Consider the following 24822-nt stretch of genomic DNA (forward strand, 5'->3'; position numbering starts at 1 on the left):
ATCAATGCTATGTGCCCCCGCCCTCCGGTACTCTAGGAAATAAAAGGCGTAACAATGAAATAATCAGCAGCCGGGCGGTGGTGGCGCACGCCTTTAATCCCAGCACTCGGGAGGCAGAGGCAGGCGGATCTTTGTGAGTTCGAGGCCAGCCTGGGCTACCAAGTGAGTTCCAGGAAAGGCGCAAAGCTACACAGAGAAACCCTGTCTCGAAAAACCAAAAAAAAAAAAAAAAAACAATGAAATAATCATAAAAATTTTGCTATTGGGCGGTGTGGAGAGAAAAATCTTAAGCATATCCCACTTCGACACAAGAGAAGCGATGTTCGGTGATACTTGGATTCGATTACCAAGCATGCGAGTGGCAATCACGGCATGCTATCCTTTCCAAATTTCTAAGTATTACTATGCAAAGAATCCCATACTGCCGCACCAATTACTTAAATGCCCAGAGTGCACAGTGATCCGGCAGCTCTTTACCTAACAAGAGTTCATCAGAGAGCCTGTAGCAGAAGTGACTTCTACTTAAAATTCACCTGAGGCATCAACCTCGGGGCCAGACTTTCACCTGCTCTGTTAAGGCCCAAAGGAAGATCAAACACAGAAGACAGAAGCTTTGACATGAAACAAACTCAAAGCAGGGTGTGTCCAGGAGGCAACGCCGGGTGCACACAGGAGACGCAGCCTCCCGAGGCGGGGTTCTCGGGGGCGGCAGGCACCATCACCCGCCAATCCCCGGCCGGGCCTCCCACGGCCTGCGCTGCCGCTTACCCTCCGCCGGCTCGCTGCAGCCGACCCGCTTCCCGGCGGAGCAGCCCGAAGCACTGCGTCCAGCAGCAGTTCCCCATCGCATGCCGCCCGGCGCCCGCCGCTCCTCCTCCTCCTCCTCCTCCAGCCCCGAGCGCGAGCCCAGGCGGAGCAGCTGCATCCGCGCCGGCCGGAGCGCGGCAGGCGGCGACCCAGGGGACAAAGGCCGCCGCTAGGCACGCGGGCTCCGGGCTAGCGCGGCGCGAGGGACGAGCGCGGGGCCGTGGGATCCCGGGTCGCCAGCCGTCCGCATGGCCTACTCGCCACCCGCCCGCGCCGGTCACCGCCCCGGCCGCCGCGGGAGGCCCGAGCCGCCACGCCCCCCTGCCGCTCCGGGGCTCCCCATTGGACACGCTTCCTGCGGCCCCGCTTCCGGCGGCCGGCGCGTGCGTCATTTCCCCCAGCTTCCGGGTTGGCTGTGTCAGCCTGGCAGGAGGCGCCGGTTGGAGCTCTATGTTAATGTACCGTGTGTTGAACCCTGATCCTGGAGGGCGGTTTGCCTGTGCTCGGCGGCGTTCCTGGCTTCCTCGCCGCTGTCGACCGGGGAGGATCCTGCGGGGAGCCTCGAACGCAAGCCCAGCCTTCGAACTTTGTACCTAGAGCGTGCGAGCCTCCCGCCTGCTGCAGCGGGTCGGATGTCACCCAGCGCGTGGGTTCCAGAACTGCACCGTAGCTGGAGGTAGAGGCTACTATGTATGGACTCGTTGCCATTACTTAGATGACCCGAAGAGGGTTTTCTTCAAATATCCCCGTGTGCGTGGCAGTCTTTACACTGCCAGTGTGGTGGAGAGACATTAATGGTGCACTACTAGCCAGGTTTTTGTTGTTGTTGTGTTTGTTTGTTTAAAAAACAAAACAAAACGAAAAGTTCCAGGCCGGGGATGTAGCTCAGTTAGTTGAAGTGTGGTGGAAAATCTGCATTCTCAGTACTTGAGAGGTGGAAGCAGAATCCTAAGTTCAGGGTTATCCTCAGATAAACGTTAAGTTGGAGGTCATCCTGGGCTGCCTGAGACCCTGCCTTAAAAAAAATAAATAGGGCTGGAGAGATGGCTCAGCGGTTAAGAGCACTGCTTGTTCTTCCAGAGGTCCTGAGTTCAATTCCCAGCAACCACATGGTGGCTTAAAACTACCTGTAATGAGATCGGTTACCCTCTTCTGGTCTGCAGATAGAGCACTGTATACATAATAAATAAATAAATTTAAAAATGAATAAATAAATATTAAAGTAATTTTAGGTTGGGAAGTTGAGATCAGAGGAAATCAGCAAAAGGGCTTGGGTTTTTAGGAGCACTACTACATTACCAGTTCACACATACTGCCCCAAAGTGGAGCAAGGTTAAGGGAAAAATCCATGTCCTCAAATGCTGCTTTAAAACCCAGTTTTCGTCACCAGGTCGCCTTAAAAGCAGAAGGCAGGTGTTGGAGGCCAGCCTGGTCTACAGAGCCAGAACCTGGCCAGCTAGAACTGTGTAATGAAACCCTGCCCTTGCGCCAATTGGATATAAGGCATAGTTTCATAAATGCCTAGTCCTGTAGGTAATATGCTTCATTGCCAACCAGATCTTACCATCTTAACCTGCTTTATTGCGAGTGAAATAGTTACATTAAAAAATAGTACTACTAATAAAACGTTTTTCAACGGGTCATTTTGTTGGTTCTTGTCATTAGGACCGACCAGGATTTCAGTCCTAGCACTTAAACTAATGAACTTGATGCTATGGTATCGAAGTACACTAACTGGCTTAGGGAATGCCGGTGAGATGACTTAATGGTTTGAAACCTAAATTATTACGCATTTTCATTCTCTCTTCCAGTACCTGAAATCAATATTAATAAAGTAGTCCTTGAAATTGAACTATAAATGTTTAAGGAAGCTGGTACGTGAATCCTGTGGATACTACCCATAATGTTGATCAACATACCTTGAGAGCATGAGTCTGCAGAAAATTATGCCAAATTAAAAACTAATTTGCAAAGTTGACGTATTGCATAATTATACTTACAGGAACTTCTAAAAAAAAAAAAAAGACAGAGTGCTACAAAGGCAAATACAGTCAAGGGCTTCTAGGGGCAGATAATGAGAAGTGGATCCATGGAAGGAAGTCTGCATTTTGGCTCTATGGATGTCAGCATACTCTTGCTTATGCTGCACTATGGGTTTGTAAGACACTGCTGTTGAGGGGAAGTAGCTTAAGATATGATGGTGATAATAATAAATGATACTTTGTGTTATTTCTTTTTAAGATGTGTGTGTGTGTGTGTGTGTGTGTGTGTGTGTGTATGTGCGCGTGCGCAACGTGCATACATATGCCCATGGAGACCAGAAATGAACTGCATGGATGCTTTTCAAAGAAAGTAAGCACACGGAAGTGTGTTTAAAGACACAAAGGGTAATTATGTAACCGGATCACTAGCAGCTTGTTGTCTGCCTTATGGGCGTGTGGTAAATTAGCGCAGTTGCTCAACATCATTCAGTACGAGACACTAGGTGATTTGCTTCCCTCTTTGCTCGCCAAACATTTCCATTTTACAAGAGAGGCATTCACACAAACGATTATGTAAGTGGCGTACTGCATTTGTTGGGCAGAGTTTGTCTCAAATCTCTTCATGCCAAGCCAGAAACCACATTACTAATTAGAACGGGGAGAATTTAGCACAGGGAATCACTAAGTCAGTGAGTGGTGCTTAATGCTAGCAGGCAGTTCTAAGGTCACACAGAGGTAGCTATTGCACGGAACAGCTACCACACCTCAAAACCCCTGGACACTAAACAAGGAAGGAATTTAGAAATTCAGAAGTCCCTTGAAGGCAGACACCAATTTCTGAGATTGTTCATAGGTGCCATGGAAACATGCTACCTTCCTTTGTGGTAGCAGAGAAAGATAACAATTGAACCCACTCACTGTGCAGGAGGGTGCCCACCACTTGGGAAACATGGCAAGACTCCTTTCTGTTCATCCACCTGCTGCCATATGGACGGGACAGTGGAAAGGGGGATATTACCTCGACACCAAGAATGTCCCTGCAGTGCCTTCCATTGGAAGATCCTCACATAGAACCATTCAGTTAGAGTGCATGGTGCATGTGTGACATCAGACATCAGGGCAAAGAAGGGTAAGAAACAGAACAGGTTTCACCATCCTACTGAAAACAAGAGAGTCTTGAACCCCCATAAGAGGAGGAGTTGAGACCAAACACTGTAAAGCCAGAGCATTCACATGATTTCATCATCTCCCACCACCAGTGTCCTGTCCTATGATGCAATTTTAACAGGTTTCCCATTGAATGGTACATTCCATAATCCTTCCCTTCTATCTAACCAAGCTTCAGATAGTGGCAGATATATCTGTTATCTGGCAGTTATCTCTGAGACTAACCAAAAAAAAAAAAAAAGTGATAAAGCTTCTGTGTAGTCTTGAGGCAGCATAGAAAGATGGGGGACTTATGGGAATATGAGAGAAGAGAACCCTTCACTTCAAAGTGGAAGTTGGAAGCCTTTTGCCAGCTGAAAACAATTAACACTTGTTCTGGAGGTTGACTACCTAAAGACAATATTCCTTTCATATAGAAGTGTTCCAAATAAGAATGTCAAAATAGCAATTAACCATGCTGTCTTAGGGTTTTATTGACGCAGCATGACATGACCATGGCAACACCTATAGAGGAAAACAGTTAATTGGGGCTGGCTTGCAGTTCAAAGGTTAGTCCCTTATCATGGTGAGAAGCATAGCAGCATGCAGGCAGACATGGTGGCTGGAGGAGGAGCTGAGAGTTCTACATTTTGATCTGCAGGCAGCAGAAATGAGCCACACGGGCCATAGCTCAAGCATATATCACCTCAAAGCCCGACCCCACAGTGACGCACTTCCTCCAACAAGGCCACACCTCCTAATAGTGCCACTCCAAGCATGCAAACACATGAGTCTGTGTGCTATTCCTGTTCAAACCACCAGACATACCTAAGGCCTGAGCATGTATTACCTCCAAATATGATATTGTTCCTTTTCTGGCAATTTTCTGGGAACTCATGAACAGGACTATAAACCTTATTTACAGTAATAATACATCTTAGCTCCCTTGTGCAATCCTGTGACCTAGGGTTTTACCTTATCAGTTATAATCCTATCTGAGCACCTCAGGGACACCCTGTCATCTCATTTAAGTCCTTAATAACTCTTTGAAAGTAACTTCAGAAGCCTCCAAAGATGTGTACTTGACTGCTGTAAAGTCAAGTTAAGTGCAACTCTAAGAAGCCCAGGCCCACATTTGGGTGTATCTGACCTTTTCCCCAGCACCTCCTTTTCTATTAGGCCTGGAGCTTAAATCAATCTTAGAATCTGGCTTAATTAACTCCAGCTCTGTTTATACTACTGACTCATCCTGAAATTCTTTTCTATGGCAAAAGCCAAGATTTCCAGCTTCACCTGTCCCTCAGAGATCTTCAGGTTCCTGTAGGTGGCAGTGTGGCGCAGTCTGCCGCTGGTGCCCCACTCATTATCACATAACTGGTACTCATAACTTTGCAAACCGGATCTCAGGCCACAGAATGGGGAGCAGTCTTAGGAAAGTGTTTTGGATCACGTCTATCAACAGTACCAGTCAGCACACCAGTGATCAGAGCTGCTCCTTGCCATGGGGTTGTAGCCACTCCGATTCATGCAATCCCTGGTCTTAGTTAAACATTTTTTCTTATTTCAAATACTACTGTTTGATTTCAGTTCAAGTTTTTTTCATTTTCAGATTTAGACCTACAAAATCTGGGTTCATGTGTAATAATGCATGAGGTAAACAGAATGCTCTGAAGAACAGAAAATAAAACACTTCTTCCCCCCACCCCCCACCCCACCCCCCCCCACATCGTCCCAGCATCGTCAGGAAAGCAAAAGTGGAAGACAGGTAGGGAAGCAGATGAGATACACGTTCTTCACATTCCCATAGCTCTTTGATTCTTGGACCCAGTCCAAGTGACTGAACGTGGCCGTGAGTCAAAACTGTGTGAAACTATAACCCCCTCTCTGAGCTGTAAAATCAAAACAAGATGAAAAACACCAAACAAACACTGCAAGGACACAGCATTTGTTGGAGTATTAGGGAAATTACAGGTGAATTAAAGCTTAAAGAAATGTGGCTTGCATCTGTTCAACATGAATGTAGTGAGAACTGGAATAATTGCCTTCATATCAAAGGAGAAAAAAAAAGAACCTTACTCCTTAGGAACGATAGAGAAAACAAAACGAAATTACACTTCATCACTTTAATGTGGCTTTTTAGACACTGGCAATTGATTAAACTTTTTTGAATGGGCACAAGAATAAGTGAAAAGGAAGAGAAAACATAGACAGAGAAGGTGTCCTTTGAGACATAGACCTTATTATAAGACTATGGAAGAGGTTGGCAGAGCTGTTCACAGCCCCATGAACCCACATGGGCATAGTAGGTTAAGATATGTTATATTTGAGGAGAGAAATAGAAATGCCACAAAGCAAGCAAGTTGAGAATTAAGAATTGATTCTGTTTTTCTTCTAAAAATGCAAATAACATATCAGTTGAGCTTCCCAGCAGATCGAAGAGTGAAAAATGTGAAGGTGTAATTAACTTGATAGCAGTTCACTGCAAATGGAGAGAACACAAGCAGTGGGGAGATGATGGTATGGACGCAGCCAGGGAGGCTGCGTTAGAGGACGGTGAACCCATGCATCACGTCCAGAAGAGGAAGAGAGAGTTGGAGAGGAAAAACGATTTGAAAATCATGGTAAAGAATTTGGGGTTTGTTTTACTTTTGCTTTTGTCTCTTTCCCCAGTCAGGAGCTCCTGTAAGCAGTTGGGTCTTGAGCTCCATCTGTAGAAGAAACTGCCTTTGAACTCTTGATTCTCCTGCCTTTCCTCCTAAGTACAGTGACTGCAGGTGTGCACCCCCACATCCAGTGCAAACGAATCATTGATATTTGATAAAACACCAAGCCACAGATTTAAGAGCCCTCAATGTACTCTAACAGGATAAATATAAAGTCTATGCACCATGTAACAGTAAATCTGTTTAGAAAAGAGAGAAAGAAAAGTTAACAGCAAAATCAAAAACCCCAAAATAACAAAAACCACATACAGAGACAAAGAAAAACCCACAACACAGGGGGGAAAGATCCCCTGTAGGAGAAACAGCAATAAGAACAGCATCTGAGGGTTGGCAGTTTGACTTCAGAGGAGGGCGCTTGACGGCATGCTTCCTGGCTGGATCCTGACCCAGGACCACAAAACAACACAAGACTACTCCCAAACAAGGAAAGCAGTATCTCCAAAGGGCTGCAGTCATTCAAAGGACAGGGAGAGGAGACTGGTGGACTCTGTCAGCTAGACTGATGGACTCTGTCAGCTAGATGGAGGGGACAGAGCTTTGACAAATGAAGACAAGCACACTTTCCAGTAAACACACGCGGAGAGTTCAGTACAACAGAGCTTTACTACAACAAAACAAAACCCAAACCAAGCCAAATGTTACTGGGAGCACACCAGCCTACAGGAAACAACAGCAGACAGACCCCAGATTCTAGGAAAGGACGAATGAAGAGCACTGAAAATGGGTACATACAAGCCACTGTTGTTTACCCTAAGAGGAAAGTTAACCTTATTATTAGAAAATAATAGCATAATTTAGAAATTGTAGAATGTTGAACAAAATAGATCAATAAAGGAGGTGTTCATTGGAATCATGAAATTTATGTTGTGGTGACTTTTTTTTAAAAAAAAATGTGTTTTAATGTAATTTCAATGTAATCTGGTAACTTTAGAATGTATATATTAGTCCCTAGCACAGGGCATCTCAATCTTAGCATTAGTATTTGGACCAAATGATTCTTTGTCAGCAGGGCTGTCCTGTACACTGAGGGGTGGTTAGAAGCATCTCTACTCAAGAGGTGGCAGCTACACATACCTCCCCCTGTGACAACCCAAACTTTCTTCATAGTCATCTTATGTCCCCTGGAGATCAATATTGTCCCTTGCTGAAAATCACCAAAGACATCTAGTAAAGGAAATACATGCTCATCCTCCCTGCAGATATTCCTAGGAATGAATGGGTTTAACTTAATTAAATATGAAATGCCAGTAAAAGCTAATGGTCTCTATGTAAATAAGTTGGCAATAATTTGAGGATTGGAAAAACTTAACAAGGTCAGTTTTTTTTTTCTTTTACAGAATTGAGGTTTAACTCAGGGGCTCCCACATGCTAGGCAAGTCCTCTGCCACTAAGCTAAATACACCCCTAGGCCACAAGTCATCTGACTACTGTTGAGTTGATGGGGAATTTATTAACCCTTCCCTGATTCAAATCTTGGCTAAGAGAGAAGAATCATTAGAGTAGGGACATCTGTGTCAAACAAAAGATTGCAGTGACAAGATATCAAAGTCTGCAAAGGATTGGAAATCACTAGAGTGTTGATGCATGATATATACATTACAGATTGCATGTCTAGCAAATAGTTTTATAATATTAGCTTACTTAAATCATAATACAAAATGCATTTTAAATCTTCAAATCTGTACACTGATTTCTATATTAACTTAGATTAGCTTATCAATTATAAAATACTTTAATGCCATCTTGGAAGTTCTTAAGAAAACGGGACTCTAGAAGTCCAATCAGACTGGTCATGGTGGCCCACACCTTTAACCCCAGCACTCAAGAGGCAGAGGCAGGAGGATCTCTGAGTTTGAGGGCAGCCTGACCTACAGAGTGAGTTCAGAGACAGCCAGGGCTCTGTTACAAAGAAACCCTGTCTCAAAACAACAGCATCAGCAACAACAAACCAAAACCAACCAACCAAAAAAGGCCAGTCAGTACTGAAATCTATCTTTACAATATTGATCGGTCTATTCTGATCTCCGTGGGGAGTTTTGTAAGTTTCCCAGGAGGTGTTAATGTTCTCAGGTTTGAGAACCACTGTTTCATGACAGAAGTCGACAAAATACAGCCACATCTCCCTGTTTTGTAAATAATGTTGTTTTGGAACATAGCCGTGCTTATTAATTAATGTATGCAAGAACTTGACATATTTTTCTGACCAGCACTTTACAGAAAGGTCTTTCAACCCTTTCTATGTAGCAAGAAGAAGGAATGAAACAGTACTATCATGTTTTAAAACATCCAATAAAATTCTAGTAAAAAAAAAATCAGTCAGTAGAATGATGTATATGTATCACCCAAACTTTAGCCAGCAGTAGTTATTCCCTAAACAGGAACCTCCTGCCCCTTGGCAAGCTACAGCATGTTTATGATATGAACATCCTCCTGGATTGGCGTGGTATGATATCACCATGATGAGTAATACTGTGTATGGTGCAATATTCTTTATATGGAATTCTATCATTTGCAATACTCTTACCCTAGTACTAGGCTGGCAAGATGACTCAGGTGGCAAGGGCATTTGCTACCTAGCCTGGTGACCTGAATTTGACTCCAGATCCCACATGGTGGAAGGAGAGAGCTGCTTTCTACAAGCTCTCCTCCCTACAAGCTCTCCTTCCGACAAGCCCTCTTCCTACAAACTCTCCATGCAATGCTGTGGTATGTGTGTGCCTCCTGCACGCCCCCCAAAAATTAATTTTATAAAAAGGAATGACTAAGCATTATGATTTTACTGAGATATAATTGACACAAAATAAGATATTCACTTTTTAAAAGTTTTTGACAGTTTCATACAAGCATATATATGATGCATTATAATCAGTATGTGGTATGTGCAAAATGTATCACAACCACGTTCACTCCCCATTTCCCTCTCTTATTTCTTTCCCTCTCCTGCTGACCTCCCTTCTTTCCTTCCTCACTAATCTCCCTCCCACTTTTCTGTCATTTTCTATTTGACCCGATGAGTTTAATTAGGGTTGCTCATATGTGCATAAGTGGGGTGTTATTCAACTGGAGCATAACAACTTATGAGTGGCTCGATCACTAAAAATGATACCCTCCCTCTTGGCAACTATTAAGTTCCTTAGAGAGGGGTGGGGCCTCATGAGCCCCTCCCCCATCCACAATGATATGCTGATGGGCCCAATCTTGGGTAGGTATCCACAGCTCCTATGTGTTCATGATTGCCATGATCCTGTCATATCCAGGAGACAGCATTTCATAGCAGCCCAGCCTCTAGCTCTTACAGTTTTTCCTCTCTCTTCTGCAATGCTCACTGGGCCCTGGAGAGGGTGGTATAGATGTTCTCTTTCAAGCTGAGCATTCAACAGTAAGTAACTTATTCTCAGCACTTTGATCACTTAGGAATCTCTACATTAATACATTGTGAAAAAAAGCTTCTCTGCCCAAGGCTGAGACCAGCCTTACTCTCTGAGTAGCTACTCATGTTTAAGGCACACAATTTTTTAAGCTTTATACATGTAGACATGTGCAAAAATTTCACTACAATACAGCAAAGCTTTATGTAACCTTCTTTTCTACAGATCTCAAAGCCTCTAGGAGTATTTTTTTCTTCTTGTTGGAGTATTTCCCCCAGGAATGTTTCCCAGAGGGTGTGTATGTGGTAGGTGTCATGATGTCCTCATACACTGGGGGTCTGTCTTTATTTCTGTCACACACCACATATAGAAATATAACCAACAACTGGGAATATGTAGTTATGAAGCAGAGTCTCTTCATACTATGGAGAGGATGCATACTGCTCAGACTAGTGTGGAGGGATCGATGCTCATGCTCCACCCAAGCATCTGCATTCTAGAAAGGCTGTTAGCAACATCTTTCCCTGTAGTGAAGACGGCCTTAGCTGATAGTTTCAACCCGTGTAAAACTTCACAAAGAAGGGTCTGTCTGTTCTTCGAAGGGATTGCTTCATAATACTTTGCCACACTATTTTATCTTCTATCTTTATGTGAGAATTGGACTAATACCACAATGCAGTCTGGGAGGAACACAGGCAAGATGTTGAGCCCAGGGCCTGGTGCAGCCAGAGCAATGTAAACAACAGGCAAACAATGCAGTCTGGTTATTTTTGTTTGTTATTGTGACAGTGTATTCAGAGGAGAGCCCAACACTTCCTCAGTGAAGTTGATGGCATTTAGAATGAGGTGAGACTAGGAACACAGTTGAGATAATGTCTCAATGGCCTTCACCACCAACCGGAAATGTTTGTATCCATCTGGTAAATAACAGAGTCAGACAAAGCTTTACAGTTCTACAGTGACACATTGGAGGAACATTTTAGGACCTGTGCGACAAGCTAACAGCCATGCTGGATACCTGGGGGAAGGAAACCAAAGGCAAGGCCACAGCAACAGTGCAGGCTGGAAACCCAAGGTCTCAGCTCAGATGCTGGAGGTGAGGACTGAAAGCAAAGACATTCTCAGAACAAAGCAGAACTTGACGAAGGTCCTGAGTTAGAGTACCACGAGTTCCGATCGTGAGGCCTGGAGACTGGGAGATGATGTTCCATGAACAGAAATAGTAGTTTTCGACAGGCAGACAGATGGCCTGGATGAGACATATGTTAGGAGTTAGTTGTCAAGGGCTTTGGTTTAAGGTGCTTCAGGATCTTCACAGCAGGATGAATTGGAAACTATTGAAAATAAGGCCGGAACTCAGGCTGCATGTCCAAATGGGAGATACAGACTCAAGCAGGCTGGCCAGCTCTGGTCCTTGGCTATCTAGCTCACTACCCGCTTTGCATAGCTCAAAAACTAGCGCTCATTTTTGCCCAAAAAGAAATATACCAATCTATTAAGATTCAGTAAAATGTAATGGCTTTCATTTTCAGTGTTCAGAGATGGCTCTGTTGGAGTGTGGCAGTAGTCATCTTTTCCATCACGGGCTGATTTCGTGCTTTATTCGAAGATTTAAGAAGCTGCACCAGAGGTCACGGGGTCTGTGAAGGCTGAGATGTCAATTGTCTGGTCCTTCACTGAGAGAGCTCGTTCTCCTCTCCTATGTTTATTGCTGAATTAGCAAGGGCTGCTCTGCTTTCTAAGGCAACTTCCCTAGAATGGAGGGCAGCAAATGGCAGCAGCTACAGAAATCAATCAACAGCTTTCTTCTCCCTCAGACAAATTCTATCAAGTTGTCTTAACATTTACATACGAAAATTTACATTTTATAGCAAATGTGTTGGGAACTGTGAGATGCTTCAGCTGGTAAACTGTTTATTGTGTAGGCCCAGTGACCCCAGTTTAATCCCCAGAACACACGTTAAGAGTGGAAGGGGGAAACTGACGTCACAAAGTTGTCCTCTGACTTCCAACACACACGCCATAGCAAAAGCCCCACCCCCCACCCCATGGAACAAACTCTCCACATTAGATTAATAATAAATAATAATAAAAACTTATAATAATAAAGACAATTTTTAACGTTTCAGTTAAAACCCTCTAAATACTTCAGGCAAAACCAAATCATTTGCCTTTTAAATGAAGACTAAAATTCTAGGCCTATTATAAAAAATTGGAGCTCATCATTAGGTCATACCAATTAAAAGGCTAACAGTGAGATGCGGTGGAAGCAAGACTAGCTGCTTTCTGTTCGGCCAAAAGGGGGAGCCATGTCGCCTCGGAGGATCGCCGAGCTCAGTTTTGCAGTTATCCAGAAGTTGACTTTTGGGCACAATTCTTTTTTTTTTTTTTTCATTTTACATACCAACCACAGTCCCCCCTCCTCCCTCTCCTCCTGCTCCCCCCTCCCTAGCTCCCCTTGGGCACAATTCTTCCCAACAACAAGGACTTCTCAGTGTTTTAAAAGATTGCAGACGGAGAGCGGCAGTACTCAGTGAGGCCGGGGGTGGTGGTGAGCACACTAGGAAAGCCTTGAGCTGCAGGTGTGGCTGAGAGGCAGAGCACTTGCTGCGCCTGCACAGGGTCCTGGGTTCAGTATCTTGCCTGCGTTTCTCCCCAGAAATTTCAGAGTTGCAGGTTTTGCATTAAGGTCTTTGGTACACTGTGAATTGATTTTTGCCTCGTGTAGGGCGAGAGAGGGATGAAGCTTCCTTCTGTTCAAAGCCCGTGGAGCTCCATCTAGTGTTACCGGCTCCATTTGTTGAAGATACTGTGTTTTTTTTTTTTTTTTTTTTTTCTCATGCAGTTTTTGACACCTCTGTCAAAGATGAGGTGCCTGTGGTGAGGCGGCTGACTGCAGTGTGGAGTCTTGGAGACCGAGACAGGGCTCAGTTCCCTCTGCCTGCAGTAGTGTAGTAAGGCCCTTTCCCTTGCCAGAGGCAGAAGCCTTGGGTACAGGGACCTCAGTCTCTGGTGAGTCTGTCCCTGGAGTCCTGAAGGCAGTCATCTACTCCTCTTCCTTCTCCTCCTCTTCTCAGGTGTCCTAACGTGTCCTGCATTCCAAAGTCCAAATTTATAGGGTACCAGCAGACCTCAATTGGTTGAATATTTTCCTTCTGTTGTTATATCCCCCTACCTTTGTCTCTAATGTTATTAATTTGAATCTTCTCTTCATCTTTTAGTTAACTTGACAAAGGATTTATCAAACTTACTGATTTTTCTCAAAGAACCAACCTTTGTTTCATTGATTTTTTTTTTTTTTTTTTTTTGGTTTTTCGAGACAGGGTTTCTCTGTGTAGCTTTGCGCCTTTTCCTGGAACTCACTTGGTAGCCCAGGCTGGCCTCGAACTCACAGAGATCCGCCTGCCTCTGCCTCCCGAGTGCTGGGATTAAAGGCGTGCGCCACCACCGCCTGGCTCATTGATTTTTTTTATTTCTAGTTTATTGAGTTCAGCCCTGAGTTTGATTAGTTCTTGCTGTCTACTCCTTTTGGGTGTGATTTCTTCTTTTTGTTCTAGAGCTTTCAGGTGTGCTGTTAAGTTACTAATATGCGATGTCTCCAATATATTTATGTAGCTATTTAGTGTTATGAACTTGCCTCTCAGAACCACTTTCATTGTGTTCCACAGGTTTTGGGATGTTGCATTTTCATTATTCATTCGATTCTAAAGCATTAACATTTCTTCCTTCATTTCTTGACCCATTTTTCATCCAGTAGAGAGTTGTTGAGTTCCCATGAGTTTGTAAGATTTCTGTTGTTTCTGTTATTGTTGATATCCAGCTTTAATTTATGGTAGACAGATAGGGCACGGGGTGTTGTTTCAATTTTCTTATATCTGTTGAGACTTGTTTTGTGTACCTGTATGTGGTCAGCTTTGGAGAAGGTTCTATGAGGTGCTGAGAAGTTATATCCTTTTGTGTTTGGGTGAAATATTATATGAACATCTGCTAGGTCTATTGGATTTATGACATCATTTAACTCCAGTATTTCTCTGTTTAGTTTTGTCTGGATGACCTGTCTATTGGATGGTGGTCTTCTACTGGATCATGGTTGACTTACCAGAGGCTACACTCTTAGAGAAAACTGTCTTTCCCTGTCCTAGCAGCTAACAATTGTCAACAGCTCCATGGCTTTTTCTTATTTTTTTTTTTTACCATGTTTTAACAAATAACTGAATAATTCAAGAGAACACCAGACTAAGTAGCCGTTTTCACTGGAATATAGCAACAATAGACTTAAAAATCAACAAGTTACTGCAATAGCTCAACATTCAAAAGGGATCCTTGCTTTAAAATCAGTCATAATAGCTGGGTAGCTATTATATAAATTTATTATAAATAATAGATGGGTGGCTCATCCTGTAATCTCAGCACCAGTCATAAGGACTAGCTTGGACCACATAGTGAAACCTTGTCTCAGTCACAATAATGTTTGCTTTATAGTAATTAAAATATAGAATGTACAATCGATGTGTAAAACAGGAAACATGCTGCTATGATTCTAACTTGATATTTGGGGCATTTATCAGTTTTCACTATATGTTAATTCAAATTCAATGATAAAAATGTTTAAATAACCAGGTTCATGATCCTATTACAATGAAAGTATCTATCTATCTGTCTCTTATCTATCTGTCTGTCTATCATCTATCTATCTATGTATCTATCTATCTAGCTATCTCTCATCTATCAATCAATCTATCTCTCTCATCTATATATCAATCTATGTATGTATGTATGTATGTATGTATGTATGTATCTATCTATCTATCTATCTATCTATCTATCTATCTATCTATCTATCTATCTATCTATCATCTATGAAATTCCAGAAAGTCATTTTCTCTTTATCTATTTGTCTGTATATCTATATGTCTGTCTGTCCATAAATTTCCAAGGAGAACAAGTCCTAGTGGGAGCCCCTATCGGTTTCCTCCAGTCGTCAAAGTTTTTCCCTTTGGACCGCCCTGGGAACACAGATGGTCGTGTGCTGCTGGTGTTGCTATGGGAACAGAAGGCTCTGGACAGAGATTTGCTTGCCTCTTTAAAACTGGACATGGAGACACTCAGGAGACACGTGCTTTGTGGGAAGCTCCAATCTACCTGAGGCCATCATCTGTGGCTAAGCTCTCCTCCGAGTCTGTCCTAGAAGACCTTGGCCATTATTTCCAGTGCTCCCCTCCTTCCACCGTGAACTCTGGGAGGGATCACCTTTCCAGTGGTCCATTGCCACATGGAAGCGGGGGCTGTAGAGAGGCTGTCTGTGCAAGTGACAGAGTGTAGATGGCCAGAGTAGCTCCCACTGAACTTCTTTCCTGTGGTTCTTTATCTTAAGCTATTATACCCAATTCCTAAACTACCCAGGAGATAGCAAGGATCATCTGAGCAGGACAGCAAAGCATTTTGAAATATAGAAGGAGGTATTAAATGTAAGAAATGAGTGTTGGTCAGTTGTTCATTTAGTCAAATTAAGACAGGCATTATTAAAACTTGAAGGAAAAACGTAAGGGTGCTAAGCAGACACCCCGAAGGGCTTCTCGAGAAGCTCCTCTTGGCCCCCACTTGGGCCTATTCCCCATTTCCTGGCATTCTGCTTTGGTAATGGAAGCAGAGACAGAGAACTTTCTGAAAAATGTGTTCGGGGCTTCCAGAATTTAAGCTTTCATCACTCACTCTCGCCCCCAAATGCAAACAGTTGTGCAAGTAATTGTTTCAAAATTAAGTTAAAGGATAAGTAGTAGTGAGTTTCCGTTTTCATGCTCTTCAGCATCACGCCTGACTTTTGTTGGCATTAAACTTGCTGTCCCAGTAGTCAGCCATGACACAGCCTCTGGACACCCACAGACCAAGCGCAGCCTGAAGGAAACAGCTTCACATCTGGGCCTTGTAACCCTCTGTCATCATCCAGGCGTCACCTGCTGCCACCTCTGTGGTCAGGCCTGACCACTCATGTGGTTTTTATCGTGGCAAGTGAAAATACTTTGGAAATTTCCATCTTGAAGGCCAGCCCCTCGTGGAAAACTTTGAGAAGAATTCTATTTACTAAAAGAAACCCAGTTAATGTATTTTTTGTGGCACTTAAAAAATAATATAGACCATTCTTTAGAAGAAAAAGAAGAAAGAAAACCTATTTCCTTGTGGCAAATAACAGACAAAAGGTAGAGAATCTTATGCACTAAGTACATGAATTATCACACATGAAAACAATACTTCAGGCGTTATCCAGCACTATTTTACCTCTTGGAGAGCTACTTGTTGGTATTTACAAGTAGGGAAACAGAGAGACAATGTCATTTCTAGAGCGGCCTGGGTGTGCTGTTCTGTTTGCTTTGTTACTTACATGTTCATTGCGCACATGTTCACAGTCATCACAGGAGACCCAGGCAGCTGAATAACAACGAGTAGAGTGGAGAAACTCAGGTTCCCGTGACCGGGAGGATCTCCTAATGAGAGGAAAACAGGTGGTGCTGTCAGAAGGGGTTGTCAGACCTTGGAAAACCTTATATTCCAGAGGGGACTCAGCACCTGCTATTTCCCGCCAAGGAGGGACTCTCGGGATATGCTGATGTATCAAAGATGCACCATGGCTGGCATGAATAAAAGGGGAAGTTGCCAGGCTGCCATCCTTCCAGGCTTCCTCTCCAGGGTCCTTCAAGGCTTTGCTGATCAGATTGTAGCAGCCAGTTGGTTATTGAGAGCTCTTTCAATTGTCTCTTCAATCTACTCCCTATTCTGTGTGTGTGTGTGTGTGTGTGTGTGTGTGTGTGTGTGTGTGTGTGTGTGAGAGAGAGAGAGAGAGAGAGAGAGAGAGAGAGAGAGAGAGAGAGAGAGAGAGAGAATGGGGAGAGTGAGAGAGAAGAGCTGAAAGAGAGTTTCAAGTGGTCCTGGCACTTCTCGATCACTGGAAGATATTCCAGGCTCATGCTGTGTGCTCCCTGCCCAGCCCCAGAACCAGCCATTTCTCCAGGGACTCTGGGATCCTTTTATAGGAGGACCGTATTAGAAACAGACTTGCTTCTGGTTTGTTGGTTGCTTTTGGGATGCTGCTGCTTCCAGGCACTCTAAGCTTGGAAAAGGAGTATAGACTAACGCCTTGTCCTAGCTTCTTTCCCATTGCTGCAACCCAGACGAAAGCAACTTAAGAGGAGTAAGGGTATATTTTGGCTGACAATTCAGAAGGATGCAGCCCACCATGGTGGTGAAGACATGGCAACAAGGCATGACAAGTGTGCTCGACAGGGGCAGAAGGCCGGCTGCACCTATCACTCAGGAAGCAGAGAGTGAACAGAAAATGTGCCTAGTTATCAAACCTCATGGCCTGTGATCCAATTCCTACAGGAAGGCTCCACCTCCAAAAGGGCTCACAACCTTTCCCCAAAGTGTCACCAGTTGAGGACCAAGTGTTCAAACATTTGAGCCTACATGGAGGGTGGGGGGGTGAGAATGGCCCCCATGGGCTCGTATATTTGAATACTTAGTCACCAGTTAGTGGAACTGTTTGGGAAGGATTAGGAGGTGCAGCCTTGTTGGAAGAGGTTTGTCAAGGGGTGGGCTTTTAGGTTTCAAAAACCCATGCCAGGCCCAGTCTTCTCTCTGTCTATTGCCTGAGTTCAGGATGTAAAGCTCTCAGCTGCTGCTCCAGCACTATGCCTGTCTGCTTCCCACCATGATAATCATGGACTAACCTTCTAAGACCACAAACAAGCCCTTAAATAAATGGCTTCTTTTATAAGAATTGCCTTGGCCATGATGTCTCTTCATACAATAGAACAGTAGATAAGAGAGAAGTTTAAAGGCAATGGGAAACTACATCAACTCAATCCAGGATGACAAAGGGAACAGACCCTTCAGCAATAAAGGTATGGGTCACTCCTCTAGGAAAAGAATCAAGACCTGCCAAGGAGCTTGCAGAGAGTAGAAGAAATACAGAATGAGTAGTAGAGGAAGGTAGTTATAAATACTGGCTTGTCATATAATCCATTGCAAAAACAAGGATTATAACTGACATGAGTGTTTCTGTCATATTTTGTTAAGAATATGTTTGTGCAGGGGCTGGAGAGATGGCTCAGAGGTTAAGAGCACAGGCTACTCTTCCAGAGGTCCTAAGTTCAATTCCCAGCAACCACATGGTGGCTCACACCCATCTATAATGAGACCTGGTGCCCTCTTCTGGTGTGCACACATACATGCAAGGCAGAACACTGCATACCTAATAAATAAATAAATAAATAAATATTTTAAAAAAGAATGTTTGTGCAGAAATTTGTCTTATTTTCTTGCTTTATAATATAATGTAACATCAACTGCGAGAATACCAGTACTTGTTATATTTAAGTTTGAGATTCTAAAGGAATGTTTCTTAAGGGACAGTGCCACCTATTCTAAAATATATAATGTTTTTGTCATAGTACATGGGATCATTATATCATATTAGGCATATTTATGACTTGGTAATTGTTTTCATTTGGAAACTAACCATGATATAAGGAGATACAATTGTGTGTCAAGTTGACAAGGGGTGGACTTGTGATAGCTGTTCTTGGTTGCCAACCTGACTGCATCTGGAATTGACTAAAACTCAAGCAGTTGGGTACACCTGTGAGGGATTTTTTTCTTAATTAAATCATTCAAAGTGTGTAGTGGGTAGCTGCTCCAGCTTCAACCTGGAAGTACTACCCCCAGTTAGGCTCCCAGTAACTGTCACGCCTAACTATGACCAGCCCCTGAGGTGGGGCCGAAACGGGAGCCTGTAGCTGGAGTTTTCCTGGTCCTACCTGGCCCATGGTCAGGACAAATCTCTCTCACCCACCAGTCCCACAGCTGCTTAGACCCAACCAAGTAAACACAGAGACTTATATTGCTTACAAACTGTATGGCTGTGGCAGGCTTCTTGCTTACTGTTCTTGTATGTTAAATCAAGCCATTTCTATTAATCTATAAGTTGCCACGTGGCTCGTGGTTTACTGGTATCTTAACATCTTCTCACGGTGGTGGCTGGTAGCATCTCTCTGCCTCAGCCTTCCACTTCCCAGAATTCTCTTCTCTGCTTGTCCCACCTATACTTCCTGCCTGGCTACTGACCAATCAGCATTTTATTTATATAGAGCGGATATCCACAGCAGGAGCCCTTAAGACCCGAGATCCAGATGTGCCAGTTCTCTTGGCTCCTGGTGATCCTGAATGCTGGATGGTAGACCAAGTGGAGTTCTTCGGAGAATCCAGCTGAACTGCACCTCACCTCTCCCAGATCCTGTAATCAACCCCTTTACTAGCTGTAAGTTACCCCCCAAAATAAACCTCCTTTTTAACTACATGGAGTTGCCTTAATAAATCCTCCAACAGAAGTGGGAACACCCATCTTTAATCTAGATCCTTTGAGGTGGGTAGGTCTACCTTAAATCTGGACCACACCTATATAAAGGACATGAAAGGAGGAAGCTTTTGTTCTTTGCCTGCTTGTCCTCACTCTCACTGGCAAGTTTAATCCTTCACTGGCATTAGAGCCTACTTCTTCAAGACTCCAGCATCTACTGAAGACCGGCTGAGACATCCAGCCTCATGGACTGAACAACTGCTGGGTTCTTGGACTTTCTGTTGGAGATTGCCATTGTTGGACTAGCTGGACCACAGTCTGTAAGCCACTCTAATAACTCACATATCTATGAACACCCTAATGCAGGGGGCATTTTACATTTAAACCACAACACCTTTAGTATACATACTCACTTCTGAGCTTATTTCTATATTTATTTATCTGCATCTATAGTAAACTACAGGCGAGTTCACAGTGATGATGTCCCTTGTTATGTATTTAAAGGCAAAAAATGGCAGCAGATGGTGTCCAGTTTTTCTATGATTGCATGTTCAAACTACTCAAAAATCAACATTTTAAATCTTTTCTTTAGGCCACCTCTAAAAAGCAGATTGTAGTAAAGTATAGTTCTGGGAACAGGGCCCTGCCTAGACTTCACGACATAAGACAAGCTAGTCATGAGGTACATTCATACTGCTCTCTGACTAGCAGAGGTGACAGGCCATATGAAGTGAGACGTACTCTGAGGATTCAACAGTCCCATGTTTCTGGTATGGGTATTCTGCATTCACAGACAGAGATGGGATTCATTTGGTGAAGAACAGTGGTTTCAGGAGCTCTTTGTCTCACTTGACTGGCAGAGACCATAGAGCACCACCCAGCATCAGGAAATGATGCTAGGAAAGCCCCTGTAATCATAAACAAGACAAAGTCCAGGTCTTCCTTCCCCACTAGGTATTAATGCCATTTAAAATATGTCTTCTGCCGGGTTGTGGTGGCTCATGCCTTTAATCCCAGCATTCATGAGGCATAGCCAGGTGAATCTCTATGAGTTTGAGGCCAGCTTGGTCTTTAGAGTGAGATCCAGGACAGGCACCAAAACTACACAATGAAACCCTGTCTTGAAAAACCAAAAACCAAAAACCAACCAACCAAACAAAACCCCCAAAAAACCAAAAACAAAAAAAAACCAACTCCCACGAAAAAATGTCTTCTGATGGAGGAGGAGTGGATTGGGGGGTGGTGGGAGAAACTGGGAGGAGAGGAGGGAGGGGAAACTGTGGCTAGGATGTAAAACAAACAAACAAACAAACAAACTTATTCAAAAAATGTCTTCTGATACCCTAAGGCTTTTGCCAACCAGGTTGGTAGGAGAAAGCCTTGCCTGGGTGTCAGCAATATGGTATGGCAGGGGAGGCGCAGTGTTTCCATTCAGAGGCAATTGTGATCAGCTGGCCCAGCACAGAGCTCCCAAGAAACATCTCTTACGGTTTGCAAATGAGATGCCTGAGGAGCACTCTACTTGGCCAAGCCCAGCTCTATCGGAACATCTCATAAATGTCCCTGCAAGCATAACCTGACAGTGAAGAAAATGTGGGAGAACCAGTTTTGAAGTGCTGTGAGATGGAATAATGATCGGTCACAGCTGTTCATGAAAGTTCATATCCATGAACATCTAACGCAAGAAACTACTGTTCAGGCATGGAGAATTGTGTGTACAGAAAGGAAGTATGAAGGGGTGGGCCAGATTAAAAATATTAATGGGTGGGTCAAGATAGGACACTTTTAATGGCAGAGTTAGCTTGATCAAAACAAAATCAAAGAAATAGCACATTATATATGCAACATGCTTTCATAGACCAAAAGGGTAAGGTTTATGAAAACAATACTACCCATTAATCACATTGCTTGGCTTCTACTTGTATACAGACTGCATCCATGGATATTGGCATAGGTTGGATTTTTTTTTTCAATGTGAGAATACTATTTTGAGTGTAAATTATACCCAGTACAATCATGTTTAACTGGTGAAGCATCTCAATCAGTGCATGAAAAATATAATGTATGCTAGTGGATTAGCTTTTAACTTTTACTTTGATGACAAAGTGTTATATGTTTTCTCTGATTCTGTAAACATACCCATAATTCTCTTGGCATACGTTACACAGAAGTTAGAAGTGTTTTCAGGATTGCTTTTATTTTGTAAACGTTCAAATTCACAGCAGAATTGTGGGTACCCTACTGAGTGTGGTTTTCTATCTGACTGCTAAGAAAAGGGGGCAACAGACACTGTGGGACTGTGGTTAAGTGTTTCAAGCAAACAAAGCTAAAGTCACACAGGACACTGTATCCTGCTCATCAACTCTGGGGGCTTCATTATTCTACTTTATGAAGCAGTATCAGCTCACAAAGATTTAAATTGTGAAGATTGGGAAACAAATTTTCTTTTGTAGAATTATATTTACTTTTCTTCCACCAGCAATAGAATAAGCTTCAATGGCTCTCAATGCATGAGCTTTAAAGAAAATGCCATGTCTTTGATACCAACATTTATATTTAATAATGGTAACATTGGAAGTTTTCTATATGTAAATCACTTTATTTAGTTAAATTAATTTCACCATTTCACAGGTAGGTATTTGAAGTTTAAAAAGATGTAGATAATATTTTTACAAATCCTACAGTTAGTAAACGCAGAGCCAACTCTTAAATTCAAATCTGACATAAAGAAGTCTTTTGATCTGAAAGTTTGTTTGAACATAGTTCTAATATTTTTCTATAAGCAAAGGGAAAAATTATGGCTAAACACTGTTAGAGTTTTGGTATATAACTGGCTTTGGGTCATTGTCTTACTTGAGCTTGTTATATGACTACAATTCCAGGGATAAAAAAAGAAGCTAAAAGTACTTGTAAGGGCTCCACAATATTCTGGACTAAGACTGGAGAAAGCTTTCTGTGTGTGTGCCTGCTGAACTACCAAATCTGGATGCAAGGATCCTTTGTGCTAAAAATAAGTAGGAAAATCATGATTAAAGCCAAGTCATAAATAGGCTGGGACTCTATGCTAGGGTGGTGGTGGGGGCATAGGACATGGTTTCTTTATAAATGAGTTCTTCTCTGACATTGAATATCTTATTTTCAAACATGCTCTGAAAGTCTTCTTCCTTTTTTTTTTTTTTTTTTAAATTCAAACTACTTTGAGAACTGGAACAGAGCCAGAAAGCTCAAACCAGTCTTGGAAATACCTATATCCACTCTTGAACCCTCCAGCTCAAAGCCAAGCTTTGAAGATGATGTGCCCCACCTGAGGCCTCGGGTGAGCTAGTAATCTAAGCAGTTTATGCAAACAAAGTAGATGTCCTATGGCTTTCACTGGTGACATTTTATGTACCTTTTCATCATTCCTAATACTGTCAGGAGGTCTTTGTTGGACATATTGTTTATAGTCCATAAAAACTTGATTGCAATTCATTATCTGACTTGCTAGAGAAACTAGGCAACACAACTAAATACCCATGTAGTCATTTACATAGCACTCCGAAGAACAGGTGGCCTCAGACTCAGAGACCTGCCTGCCTTTGCCTCCTGAGAGCTGGCGTTAAAGAGGTACACTGCTACACCCAACTAAAAACAGGGCTTTGGGAAGGACTCAGGCACTGTGGGAAGGGAGGAAAGCAAAGAATGGAGTCTAGAGTAGATGCTGTTTTTGTGTGGCTCTGATCTCCCCTCGAGACTGAAGGCTTTACGTTGATATCTGGTAGCTGACCACCTCTATATCCCTCAGACATATCTGAAGGTTGTTTTTGGCCAAAGAGCACTGCCTTGGGCCAGTGCCAGTACTGAAGGGCCCCGGTGGTTTGGGGGCACTATGTGGTGCTACTTAGGCCCGGCGTTCTATGGGCTTGGCTCTGGGCAGAGCTGGCTTCTTTTATTGCTCTCACGTGCTGATCCCAGGGCCTCCCTGATGTTCCCTGCATGCTCATTTGTTCTGAGTCAACGTCCCAGGGAACCTGACCTAGAGTAAATACCACAGCAGCCTGACTCTTATGCTTTATTTGCACAGAATATCCCCGATGAACATGGTGTGATTGACTCGTTTTTAACTTTATAATGGCGTGAAAGCAACACCATTCGGTATAGACTGTACTTCGAAATTCGGTTTTGATCAGTTCCCAGGCTAGTGATGTGCAGGAAGGCAGTCTTGTGAGATATGGCAATGAGCCACAGCTCTCAAATCATTCATAAATGGATCATGGGCATAAATAATTAACACTCTCCTGCACCAACCTGATAAACTATGATATTCTTGTGGGTTAAGGTTAAATGTATTTCTGACCCATGAGAGATATTTTCAACTCATGTTGGAATTAACAGAACACGACCACAGTTTCAGAAGCCTCTGTATATGGAATACTCATGCAGGATTTTAGTGCAAGCAAATCAAACTGGTTTCACACTTAAATGTTTGACCTAGTAAGGAAAATTATCTCCATGGTTTTATATGCAAGACTAATTTATTGTTCATCTTTGTGGTGGCTTGAAAGAAAATGGCTCCCAAAGGGAGTGGCAGTATTAAGAGATGTGGCCTCCCTGTTGGAGTAGGTGTGGTCTTGTTGGAGGAAGTGTCACCATGGAGGCAGGCTTTGCAGTCTCATATATGCTCAAGCCACGCCCAGTGAGACAAACCACTTCCTCTTGCCTGTTAGTCAATGTGTAAGAACTCTGAGCTCCTTCTCCATGTCTGCCTGCATGCTGCCATGATGATAATGGACTAAACCTCTGAACTCCAAGTGAATCCCAGTTAAATGTTTTTCTTTATAAGAGTTGACTGTGGTCATTGTGTCTCTTCACAGCAACAGAAACCCTAAGGGAGAACTGTTCCTTTTTCCTTCTGAGCCTTTGTTTTCATATTGTATTTATATACACATGTGCTTGCACCTTAGAACAGAAAATATATTAGTTAATAGAATGTTCATCAAGACTATTTTTTTTGGGGGGGGGGGAGTTTTCGAGACAGGGTTTCTCTGTGTAGCTTTGCGCCTTTCTTGGATCTCGCTCTATAGACCAGGCTGGCCTCGAACTCACAAAGATCTGCCTGGCTCTGCCTCCCAAGTGCTGGGATTAAAGGCGTACACCACCACCGCCCGGCTAATCAGGACTATTTTTAATGTTTAACCTAAAACCAAGAAACCTCATTTAACAAAGTGACTGTAACAAACCAGAAAAGGGCTTTCAGTACATGATGTAAGTTCTCAAGCAGGGGCAGTGTTTTTACATATTACTCTAAGGAAGAATAATTAAACCTTTTTCTTAAGTCAACTTACAGTATTAATAATTCGTGTATATAGACTTTTCATTTCTTCATCAATGAAGTCATTTTAAATTACATGATCATAACATGGGGGTACAGATTCATACAATAACTCACTTTAACCTCTAGTGTT

The 24822-nt window shown here is 43.1% G+C and overlaps 1 protein-coding gene across 2 annotated transcripts in view; it reads right to left on the reverse strand.

The window, feature by feature from the left end:
• Ap1ar (adaptor related protein complex 1 associated regulatory protein) overlaps positions 1-1101 on the reverse strand; it is a 32519-nt gene extending 31418 nt beyond the window's left edge. Inside the window, exon 1 of one of the 2 annotated variants that reach the window (XM_006970395.4) lies at positions 769-1101. In XM_006970395.4, coding sequence (XP_006970457.1) covers positions 769-845 — 77 coding nt within the window. In that variant the 5' untranslated portion in view covers positions 846-1101. The remainder of the gene's footprint in view (positions 1-768) is intronic. The other variant, XM_006970396.4, reaches the window with a different exon arrangement.
• Positions 1102-24822: the final 23721 nt, after the last annotated feature.

Source organism: Peromyscus maniculatus, chromosome 6 (assembly GCF_049852395.1).
Source record: "Peromyscus maniculatus bairdii isolate BWxNUB_F1_BW_parent chromosome 6, HU_Pman_BW_mat_3.1, whole genome shotgun sequence".
Lineage (NCBI taxonomy): Eukaryota > Metazoa > Chordata > Mammalia > Rodentia > Cricetidae > Peromyscus > Peromyscus maniculatus.